The sequence below is a fragment of the Lampris incognitus genome, chromosome 3, assembly GCF_029633865.1.
Source record: "Lampris incognitus isolate fLamInc1 chromosome 3, fLamInc1.hap2, whole genome shotgun sequence".
In the NCBI taxonomy this organism is placed as follows: Eukaryota; Metazoa; Chordata; class Actinopteri; order Lampriformes; family Lampridae; genus Lampris; species Lampris incognitus.
The window spans coordinates 21607800-21620392 of NC_079213.1; the positions used below are offsets into that span (position 1 = coordinate 21607800).

Sequence of the window (12593 nt, forward strand, 5' to 3'; positions counted from 1 at the left end):
CATTTAGCCAAATCACTCGACTTGAAGGAAAGAAGAGACAGCACCATATTCAAACAGTTTGGTCATATATAGGATTTATTTACATTTTGTATTTACAGATCTTTGTTTCAAATTTTGCTCTGTACATCATTTTAATTTCGAGGACTACTGCAGTCAACCTCACGCTCTAGTATAGTTAGATTTTCTGAGAACTAGCAGGAAGAAGTCACGGGGGGAAAAACAGTTTGGCTTCTCATCAACATCTTTCAAGGTTTGAGAAAGTAAAGCAAAAAAAAAAAGAATGGAAAAAAATAATAAAGCACTCCAACAGAAAAGGAAAGCAGCCGATAATGTTACTGTAGGACATGCCTCACAATGTTTGAACAGTGTCTGTGTGTGTGTGTCCCTTTGGTGTGACAGAAGGCTCTGATCCAGCTATCTCCTTGGCCATCATCACCATGGTGATGTATGCACACATGTCCAAGTGTGTGTGTGTGAGTGTGTGTGTGTGTGGATAGAATAAGGACTCCAGCCAGCTATTACCTGAGCTATCATCACCATGACGGCGTTACGTGTGTTTGTGTTGATAGTTGGTCTGTAGTGACCAACAGCCAGCTATCACCTAGTTCATTATTATCATGGCGATGTTTGGCAGGGTGTGTGTGTGTGTAGTTGTCACACCATCTTTTCTGTCCTGCAACACATGAGAAGGCAGCCATCTGAGTGTTAAAGGGATTCTACTGGATGTGACCGACTCTGCAGAAGGACTTGAGAAAAAGCAGCGGTCCATCCACAACGAGAAAAGCGTTCTCCGTGCGTCTCCACCCGAGTCTGGAACAGAGGTGGGGGAAAACAAAAAAAGATTTCTAACGACCCATCTCATGATGGCCAAGCTGACCCTCTCTTTCCGGACCACTGATTCGTACGAGAGGTGCTTAAGTTTGGTCGAATGTTTTCACTTTTCAGCTCCGCAGCATCTCTAGATGTTCAGGAGCTGTGCATGGCGTACCAGTCCACGTGCCTCACCAACTCACCAGTCCACGTGCCCCACTAACACCAACTCACCAGTCCATGTGCCCCACGAACACCAACTCACCAGTCCACGTGCCCCACTAACACCAACTCACCAGTCCATGTACCCCACTAACACCAACTCACCAGTCCATGTACCCCACTAACACCAACTCGCCAGTCCATGTACCCCACTAACACCAACTCACCAGTCCATGTAGCCCACTAACACAAACTCACCAGTCCATGTACCCCACTAACACCAACTCACCAGTCCATGTGCCCCACTAACACCAACTCACCAGTCCATGTGCCCCACTAACACCAAATCACCAGTCCATGTACCCCACTAACACCAACTCACCAGTCCATATGCCCCACTAACACCAACTCACCAGTCCACGTGCCCCACTAACACCAACTCACCAGTCCATGTGCCCCACTAACACCAACTCACCCGTCCATGTGCCCCACTAACTCATACACACTTACGAGTCCCGGGGGGAAAAACATGTATATCTTCACCCAAAGTGAAATATCTCTTCGTACGGCATTGAAAATGTCCGTATGCTGGCAGAGATATGAAACCTAGATCTACTAAGGTCAAATAAATATCTAGCATGACGTCTAGTGTTTCTAGTTAGGCACAACTTAACAGGCTTGTCATGTAAACAGCATATAAAAATAAAACCAAACCGACAAAAAAAGAAAAAAAAGAAAAGGAAAATCTTCAAAAAGCTGATTGAAAGAATATATTTAGTATAAAAACAAAGAGAGTGCAGTTTTTCCTTCTCGGGCAGAATGGGAGGTGGAGTTTTGGGGGGGAACTGGCACAGAGTGCATAAAAAGAAAGTAAAACACAAAACAAAACCCACCACTGGTGTGATCAAAGAACAACAGTTCTCGTGACAAGTGAGCCGCAGGTTGCGGAGAACACGCCACGCTCTCCCTCTATCTCCCCTTCCCACACCCTCTATATGGGATATGCCCCCTTACCCACAATGCAACAGTGCGGTGCGAGCGACTAAGCACCAGATGCACCGCATGCTCCGACGCAGAAGAGCGCAACGTGAAGAAAGAAAGGAAGGTGAAATATGGAGAAAAGAGCAGGTTCTGTACCTTGATTAAGGCAAAACGGAGTTGGAAGAAGTCCTCCAGAGGAGAGCCCTGCAAGGTGTGGGGTGAGAGAGATGGAAAAACAGCCTGCGTCAACAGGCTTGGCTTTACAGTAAACTGCAGATAGTTTGATTTCATAATTCCTGCTTCTGTTAATGGCTCTGAATGTGAGAAGAATAAAATGTCTGAGATGAACTCGAGCACAGGTTCTGTCGAACCCATGCCAGTGTATGGTCTGACTATCTGTGTGTGTGTGTGTGTGTGTGTGTGTGTGCTGTGAGTGCATCTTCTGAGGTAGCCCTTGGTTCAGAGAGGAGGATAAAATAATGGATGCTAAAACACTGCCCTACAGACGGCAGCCAGAGGAGAACCTGGCGAGCTGGACCGCATGGCTTCCCAACTCCTGGTGGCTCATTACTGCCTCTGATGTCGTTCATGTATGTCCACGGCACGTCCGACCTGCTGCTGGTCCTGAACTACGACCTTTTGGTGTGGGTGTGAATGTAGGCGGGGGGTGGGGGGGGGAGCGGTGTGTGGTTTGTTTCGAATGAGAAGGGAGCTGTCTTGCCTTGAAAATGGCCTCGCCCCCCCCTCCCTATCTCTCGCTCCCATATCAGTAAAGCTCTGGTGTATCATTCTGCCCTCTGAACAGTGTGTGAGAGAGAGAGAGAGGGGCAGGAGAGCCGCCATAGCTTACAATGTAAACCATACGGGGCAGTGCTGCTCTGCTTCTCTGTCTTGGTGAACTGCATGCGGTTACCTTTCTATCTTGGGGACCAGCAAGAAATGGCACTGCCATGTCGGGGGAAGAAAATAAAATTCAAGAAAACAACAAAAATAACTTATTTCTAAATCCAATAACCTTCCCGGAGGCTGATAACACCCTAGGGTGCCACAACACAACCCAAGTTTAATGAGCCAGCTTGGGTGAGCCCTGCTCCAATCTGTTAGGCAAAAAAAAAAAAAAAAAAAAGGCTCCATTCCACCAATGCAACCTCAACTGGGCTTCGGTTCGAGGAGGGGAGCAGAGCAGAGCGAAGAGGCGTCACATTGTTTTGTCAGAGAGCCATCCACACATGAAGAGGAACGACCTCCGAGTCTCTGGTTCAAACTCTCCTTGTCCCACTGGGCGATAAGGAAAGGCAGGGTTAAGAAGAGGGGGTGGTCCTTCTCCGCAAGGGGCGGGGCGTTTTAAGTTCAGCGGCTCGCTGTACGGTGGGGTGAGGAGGTTTTCAGACGAGGAAGAAAGGAGCGCATGAGGAAGGGGAGGAGGAGAGGGGGAGCGATCGCAGCGAGTCACGCTCATCATCTCTTGTAGTGGTTGGGAGCGTCGGCGAAGGCAAACTTTAACCTGTAGGCCTCGGCCAACAGCACGCTCACTTCCTCGTTGCCCCAGTGCATGGTGGGTAGGTTTTGCAGGAGGATCATCAGGCCCTGTTTGGAAGAGATGGAAAAAAGATGGTTAAGGGTGAAGTCAATGAAAGAGAAGCGGAGGAGTTTAAACCAAAACAAGAGATTAAAGGGCGAGGGTGAATCTCTCAACAGCACCGGCTCAGACGAGGCTCAAGCGCAAATAACTGCTTCAGAAACAGTCATTACAAAATGTTTGAGCTCCCCCGAAAACACAGTCCTTCAAACTAGGTTTGAGCCCAAGAGTGTATTTATTTATTTATTGCTTTTTGTTGTTGTTGTTGTTGCTGTTCTGGTCAGGCTGGGCTGTACTAAACCTCTAGCAGTATGAACTCCTCTCTTAAGTTTCTACACACTAGAGGACAACACAGCACACATGTTTCTGAAGTTGAGGTCACAGACTCAATCTCCCTGTGCAGTGTGCTGTGTGTGCGCGTGTATGTGTGTGTGTCTATGTGTGTTAGTGTGTGTGACAGAGACGTGATTAACTTAGTGAGTATGGTGAGAGAGAGCGGCAGTCAAAGGCAGATGAAAGCAGGACAGAGTGAGAGTGTCAACTATGATTCAGTCAAGCCCAGGCCCTTTACCAGATTCCTTTTCTGCACACTGTTGTGTTAGAAATATTCATGCACACACACACACACACACACACACACACACACACACACACACACACACACACACACACACACACACAAGTTCAATCTCCCAGACTAATGCCTCTCTCCTTGAGGGGAATGAAAACTGGCAGTGAGATAGACTGATTGTGTCTGGTTGTGTGTGTGTGTGTGTGTGTGTGTGTGTGTGTGTGTGTGTGTGTGTGTGTGTGTGTGTGTGTGTGAGTGTGTGTCTGCGGTTCATCAGTTTCTTGGTAACTTTTAGCGACCATGTCACGATCATTGTCGCAACGACGAGTTCTACAACCCATCACCATGCTGATAATCACCCAAACAGATGAACCGCAGGGGCCCGACCCTACCATCTCCGCCACCTCTCCGGTGCACACTGCAAGGCTGGTGACTCCTTTAAGAGACAATCATATGACTGTCTGATGCATCTGATTCTAATCAAATCAAGAGAGATCAAGGTAAGCAACGTAGCCCTGCACAGACAGAGTATTCGACTTGGAGGGTTGCTCTCCAGAAACTGGCAGCCGTACCAACATGTACCCTGGCTCTACCAAATGATGGAAGCTAAGCATGTGTGGTGCTTGGCTAATACTTGGATGGGAGACCTGCCGGGAAAACTGAGTTGCTGCCGGAAGTGGTGTTGGTGGGCAAGTAGGGAGCAGTCTTCCCTCTGGTCCTAATAATAAAAAAAAAAAAATCAAAACCCAGTGCGGTGATTGGGACACGGTGCTGGAGTAGATGAGATGTTAAACCGAGGTCCTGACTCACTGTGGTCATTAAAGATCCCATGGCACTTATTGCAAAGAGTAGGGGGCTCCCGGTGTCCTGGCAAAATTCCCAACCTGGCTCTCTCCATCTGGCCACCTTATCATCCCCCCATGTAATTAGTTCAATGATTTCCTCTCTCTCCACCTCAAACTGATGTGTGGTGAGCGTTCTGGTGCAAAATGGCTGCCGTGCATCACCCAGGTGGTGCTACACATTGGAGGTGGTTGAAGTGAGTTACCCCCTTCAATGTGAAGTGCTTCAGGTGTCTAGAAAAACGCTAAATAAATGTAATGATTGTTATTACTTTTTGAATTTCCCCCCCCTTTTCTCCCCAATTTTATCCGGCCAATTACCCCACTCTTCTGAGCTGGCCCGGTCGCTGCTCCACCCCCTCTGCCGATCCAGGGGGGGCTGCAGACTACCACATGCCTCCTCCGATACATGTGGCATTGCCAGCCGCTTCCTTTCACCTGACAGTGAGGAATTTCACCAGGGGGACGTAGCGCGTCCAGTTCCCCCTCCCCCCTGAACAGGCGCCCCGACCAACCAGAGGAGGCGCTAGTGCAACGACCAGGACACATACCCACACCCAGCTTCCCACCTGCAGACACGGCCAATTGTGTCTATAGGGACGCCCGACCAAGCCAGAGGTAACACGGGGATTCAAACCGGCAATCCCTGTGATGGTAGGCAATAGAATAGACCGCTACGCTACCCAGATGCCCCTATTATCATTATTATTAAACTCTGCAGTGTCCTGTGGGTAACATGTGTCATGCCTAACCATGACAGAGGGTTAAAATCAGCCCTGAGTAACCACAGCCTGTGCCAGACATCATAGACGTGTGCTCCCAAGCTCACAGATCTCATTGGTCGAGACAATGAACTAGGTGGAGCTTCTGTCTGATCTGGTTCGGTGAACGGGTGACAAGCGGAAGAGTCTGATTTCCTCTCAGGTGGCTACATAGGTCACTTCACATCTTGTTATGTAAATCAATGCTAACACTCGTTTTTACAGCACCATCTGTTGCGTTGTTTCCTAATTTTTCCATGTACCTCCATTCTCATCCTTGGAAAGTTTCGGAGAAGGTCAACTAGAAAAAAAACTTGAGGCGGATATTTACAACAGCACGGCACTTTGTATTGTCCTCCTCAGCTACATGTTTAATTGAAGGTGTTTGGCTCCATTAATTTCCTCCATCCTCGCTTGTTTTTAATGAGCCAGTGAGAGGACCCCAATGACTTTTCAAACATTCGACATTTGCATTTCAAGTAAGGGTGGAGAAAGTACAAGATTTCTCTCACTAATTAAGCTCAAAGTTGCTGCTGTGGCCAAATATTGAAGATAAGGCCAATTTTTTTTCCATTTTTTTAAGGGAAACATTGTGGATTCCAGACAAATGATCAGTTATCAGGTGAAGACAGCACAGCTGCAAAACTGCCATCTTTTCATGACTTAAACAACAAGTTTATGTATTTTGGCATGTATAACTACACTGAGCCTTTCATGACCTTCGGGACTTGGGATTTTTCATTCTTTCAAGTAAAAGGGAAAAAAAGAAAAAATACTTTTTAAGAAGAAGAAGAAGAGGGAGGAGGAGGAGGGGGGGGGAGAGATTCCACTTTTGCATCTGTGTCAGATTCAGATATGCAATCTCAGATATGCAATCTTTCCTTTTCAAATTGCTGTGGCCAAATATTGTAATATAAATATTGTAGATAAGACAATTATTGTTTTTTTTTAAAGGGGAACACTTGTGAATTCCAGACATAAGTTATCAGTTATCAGGTAAAGCAGTATAGCTGCAAAATTGGCATCTTTTCAAGAAGAAGGAGGAGGAGGGGGAGGAGGGGGAGAAGGAGGAGGAGGAGGACAGATTCCACTTTTGCATGTCAGACTCAGATATGCAATCTTTCCTTGAGCCCTGGGATGACAGCACAAAATAAAATAAGCTTTGATAGGCTTTGGGTGATTTAACAAAAAGTATAGTATTTAAACTTCTGTGATGGCGAAGGTATTGTTTAAAAAGTTTGAAAAAGTGTTATCTTTGCGGGACAATGAGAAATGAAGGTGCAGTACCACTGTTGGCCAGCAGGCTAAACCGGATGTGGGGCCGAGTCACATTGGGCGGTAATATCTGCTCATGTTAAGTCGGACAGGCTCATTAAACCATCAGCTTCAGACCCCGGGGGTTCCTCTCTCGTATCGCCGACACACAGGATGCTCCGTTAAAAAGACGAGTGAAGGTTGACCCGCGGACGCGTCCTTGTGGTCCAGAGAGAAACACCAAGTACTTTTACTACCGGGAAAGGAAGGGAGGAGAACAAAGAGGAAGAGAGGGTGTGATCAGAATTTCTGCCACCTCTTCTCTGTGATCGATATTCACCAGAGCTCCACCACCAACTCTTTTATCTCTCCCTCTCTCACCCCTCACCCCCACCCAATTACTAACACACACACACACACATATTCAGACTCCACCAGCCTTCATGTGACTAGCTGATAGGCTGTGTCCAGGCGTGAGTTTAGGCGTGCTGTGTGAACGTCCTTCTACCCACATGGAAACAATGGCTACGTTCAAACTACACCTTAACGCCCAAACCAGTTCAGGGTTTTTGTTTCCGCGACCATGACACAGAGTGAAAACATGAAAAAATATAATAATGAAAAAAAAAAAAAAAGCAAATCTAAGCAAAAAAACAATTGGAGCTGAGCATTATACAGCCTGCCGTCTCAAACGGCCAATAAGATAACAAGAGATCGCAGGATGACAACGCTGCAGCACTGTTAAGGTGATCAAACAGGAGCGTGCAGCTGGATGCCCGCCGGCCTGAATGTGAATCAGCCTCGGCTAATGGTCCGTGTAAACAAAACACAGGAGGGGAGCAGGTAAGAGAAAATTAATTATTGAAAAATTCCATGTTATCAAACATTCCTTGTGTCAGACTGGGGGGTGGAGGGGGGTGGTTGCTCATGTATAGTTCATGGGTATGTCAAAATGTCTGCCAACCAACATGCCCTTCATATATTTATGAGTGTGTTTATGTATGCATGTGTGTGTTGGTATATACATGTGCAACTGAGTCGCTACATTAAGGGCGGGTGGGGCCTGGCTCCACCAGATGTCGCCAATGACATGATCAATAATTCAGAAACAGGTAATACGTGGTGTGGGAAGATGGTAGCACATCCATGCAGTGTCTTTGTCCACGTCTGCATCTAAGTTTGTTTAGTCTTCGTTTGATGGCTGGGAGAGCTGGGGCTGGATCAGCTGGGAGAGCTTGGTTTGCTGCATCCAGTGGGCCCAGGGACCACGGCCCTGACCCGAGGAGGTAACACTGAAGGCGGTCTGACAGGACGCGGAAGCAGGGCAGGCTAAGCTAACTGCTAGCCCATGCAGACCGGCAGTTCCGATAACACTGAGGGTGGTCTGGCGGTGGCCTTGCCTAGCCTTGACTGTGTTTTTGGTGTCATCATATGGAGTATGGGGAGGTGTGTCGAAGGTGTCTGGCTGGGAGAGCTGGCGTTGGATCGGCTGGGGGAGGCTGGTCTGCCGTGGCCGGTGGACCCAAGGAACACGGCCTTGACCGGAGCTGCGCCCGAGGAGGAAACACTGAGGGTGGTCTGACAGGACATGGAAGCGGGGCAGGCTAAGCTAAGTGCTAGCCCATGCAGACTGGCGGTTCCGACAGTCATCCTGACTGGCACTGCTGTGGGCTGGGGGGAATGACAATAAATTGTTCCTGATATATATATATATGTGTATATTCTTTGTAAATAACATTGTTGTGTGTTTATTACATATGACAATGGTAGCACGGTCCGACAGATTCCAGATATATTTTCCTGTCCTGTTGTGTAAAGGTCAGTAGTCTTGGTTTGGTGAGCATGGGGCCAGTACAATTGGGGAGAAAAATGGGGAAAAATCCGCCCCCCCCCAAAAAATTATTTGTGTGTGTGTGTGTGTGCGGTAATGTCTGTTCATGTTAGCATGTCAGGGTGTGAGTATGCATGCATGTGTGCATGCTCTCCGATAAGGTCTCTGGCACCTGTCAGTAGGATCTATGTGTTTAACTCCTCACAATCTATGAATTCGTTGCGGCTGCACAGAATCCATCTTGCCCACTCCACGCCACAGCCCTGGATACTATCAGAGGAACGGCAACAACAACAACAACAAGCTTTCACTGTGAAATCAACGCCCGTAGTGGAGCCAACACACAGACGCCCATCACTTCAGGCGGGGGAAACAAGGTGTGTTCTTGTTGTGTGGAAAGGTATTTTCTTGTCAGCTGGGATGTGGCGAGCCGCTGAGTTGAGAAGATTAGGCATCCAGGGTTTGGATCGTTTCCGCTGTCGGTAACGCAAATCATTCTTGACTGGCATTATCGTTGTGGAAAGACCGTTAATGTGCAAATCAGACAAGGAAGGGTCCGACACAGTGATGATTCTCCTGAGCTAACAGGTTCTCCGTATTACAACAGAGCAAATAATAGCAAAAAAGATGGCAGACCATCGCTGCATCTCTGGAGTTAACATGGGCAAAACACTAGTCTGGCTCGACTTCTGTGTTTCTGAATGTAGAAATATGGGATGTAGGTGGTTGTGTGTGTGTTTGTGTGTGTATATGTGTGCGTGTGTGTGAGCGGTTTATCTTAATCAATCACTACAAAATCTACTAAATGAGAGAAAACATGCAAGTGAAAAAAAAAGAATCAATATGCCATTAGTACTACAAATAAAGGCAACCATTAATGATCAATTTTTGATAGTATCTGGAATATTCCATGCCTTCCTAATGGCGTATCATGATCTTCACGGAGTGCGCGGAGGTGCCACCAACAGCTGGGAGCAAACCGAACATGCGCTATTGTATCTATGTAAATCAACGATAAATGCTAATTGCTTTGCTACAGGAGAAAGACCAACCGCTGTCTAATCAAGTCCTGCATTGACTGATCCAGCTGTCAGGCTCTCTCTCTCACACACACACACACACACCCCTGGCGACTGAGGAGCTTCATTAAGAGCATATTTCTATGTGGTAACCATCTGCTGGCTATCGGTTGTGTTGGGCTAATGACTTTAATATGGTTTAATCACATACATCTAGCTGTCAGGGGGCAACACTCCACTGACTCCATGCCACACAGCAGGTAACACTTCCGAGTCTGTGTGTGTGTGTGTTTATAATATAGAAATATTGAGTCTTCCGTGCCTGAGTTCTGATATTCTGTGCATATTTGGGGGACACACAGTAAGGAGGCGACAGAGGGACAGACACTGAGAGAGAGCAGGAGAGATTGTGCAATAATTCATTTACAAACCCACCTGTGCGTGGATGTGTGTATGTGTATGTATTATGGGTGGGTTAGAGAGCTCGAGCCTGTTGTTATCCCTGCGTGAATATCCATTTATCCCTCTCTACCAATAAACGCACTGACCCATCTTACCGTTTAAATTAGATGACAGAAAACGACGTTAAGCTCTTTATCCCCCAAGCCAAGCCAGGCTTAAAGTGACGAAGCATTATTGATCAAGGGGACATCGGCGATTACTGACAAGGGAAGCAGAGAAAACATCATGCTTTATTAAAAGCCGCCGCCACCGCCGGCTGAAAGGGGAAACATCTGCTTCTGTTGTATCTACAGTAACCGTTATTTAACTTGGATGGCTGCATTGAGTGGGAAGATGGCGGCACGAACTCACATTTGCAGCGGCTTCACCCCAGTGGCGAATACGCAGTGTCTTTATCCATGTCTACATCTAAGTTTGTGTCACTGTGTGAAGTTTTTATTTTGAGCTTCGATTTTTTTTCTTCATTTATTGGCTGGGAGAGCTGGCGTTGGATTGGCTGAGAGAGCTCGGTCTGCTGCGTCCTGTGGGCCCAAGGGACCACGGCCCTGCCTGGAGCTGCAGCCAAGAAGAAACACCGAGGCGGTCTGGTGGCGGCCTTACCTAGTGTCGACTGTGCAGTGTTTTTGTCTGCGTTTGTGTCGTCATGTGGAGTGCGGGGGAGGTGTGTCGAAGGTGTCTGGCTGGGAGAGCTGGCGTTGGATCGGCTGAGGGAGCCTGGTCTGCCGCGTCCAGTGGGCCCAAGGACCACGGCCCTGCTTGGAGCTGCACCCGAAGAGGAAGCACCGAGGGCGATCTGACAGGATGCGGAAGCGGTGCAGGCTAAGCTAACTGCTAGCCCATGCAGACCGGCAGTTCTGACAGTCATTTTGGCTGGCGTTGGCTCTCTGGACAGTGGAATTTTTGGACTGTGTTGCACTGAATGGACTGTGTTGTTAAGTGTTCGTGGGCTTTCCCCCCCCCCCTTTGTTCTCTCTGTTTTTGGTGGTGTTGTTTTTGGAAATTTTGGATACGTGTTTTTCTCTTTTGTGTTGCACTGCTGTGGGCTGGGTGAAATGAAATTTCGTTTCTTTTGTGTACGCAAGTACATGATAGAAATGACAATAAATTGTTCCTGATTCCTGAATTTGACAGACTTGCTTTCTCTCTCAGCGCCCCCTACATGCAAATGTTCACCAGCTAAGGCAATGCAACATGGCCACAGTCCACTGCTTCTGGTCCCCCTACAACCCCATAGGAGCGGCCGAGGTTCGATAACATCATTACAGAGCTCTAAGTGACGATCAATGCTACCTACCCATGAGTTACACACAAACTGTGTTGCACTGAAATAAACATCTGGAGAAAACAGGCGGAAAATTTCATAGCACGTATTGTATTGAGGAATGAAATGCACTAACCCTAGCAGTGCTAGCGGCATGCTTATCCCACCCAGTCACACAGGGAACGACATCCATAACACTGGCAGAGACAGTTCCCTGCAACGCTTAGGTGGGCCGTGTCTGCTGAGTGAAACAGTACCACCTGCTTTAAGAGTGAGATCATTTAATAAAGTCAGAGAAATATTCCACTGTAAATGCCATTTGCACATCGACAGAGACTTTCAGAAATGCCTGGGGCTTTGGCTGATGTTCAGACACACACACACGTGCATGCACACACACACGCTTGCGCGCTCTTGCACACACACGACCAGTTTCTACTCTACCTGTGAGTCTAACAGGCCATTTGCTGGCAGAATGAGCTGATGCTGAGTGAAATGAAGCACTGTGCCCATGGCAGGTGGAGCATCTTTCTCTCTCTGTCCCCCTGGTGCCAACTACAGCACCCCACAGCAAGCAGTGCCAGCAGCAGAAGACAAAAAAAAACTTGAGAAAATGGACGGGTGTAATGGATGTCACAGGAACATGTGCGCAAATAAACGCACAGACCTGCATACTGAACAAAGCCTTAAAAAGCAATTGTCTATTGTAAAGGTGTTTTTACATGTATGGTTTCACTTATGCACGTGCACACACACACACACACACACACACACACACACACACACACACACACACACACACACACACACACACACACACACACACACACACACACGTGGACGCTCCAGGTAGCTGATGGTAATGGTGTTTTGAAGCAGCTTGTGGTATAATTGGCCCAGGCACTGCTTGTCAGGGCTATTAGCTTGCTGTAGCTGGTGTAATTACACCAAATAGGTATTCTGGCTGACAGTGGGTAGTAATGTAGGTAGGGGACTTTAGGGAATGTGGGGATAAAAGCTGAATCCAAATTTTTTGCAGCGAATCCACGATCTTGTTGTA

General features: G+C 47.5%; 1 protein-coding gene across 1 annotated transcript in view; it reads right to left on the reverse strand.

Moving 5' to 3' along the window:
• Window positions 1-2977: 2977 nt before the first annotated feature.
• tbc1d22a (TBC1 domain family, member 22a) overlaps window positions 2978-12593 on the reverse strand; it is a 238848-nt gene continuing 229232 nt past the window's right edge. Inside the window, exon 15 of the mRNA XM_056277478.1 lies at window positions 2978-3540. Within this exon, the coding sequence (XP_056133453.1) occupies window positions 3412-3540 (129 nt within the window). The 3' untranslated portion in view covers window positions 2978-3411. The remainder of the gene's footprint in view (window positions 3541-12593) is intronic.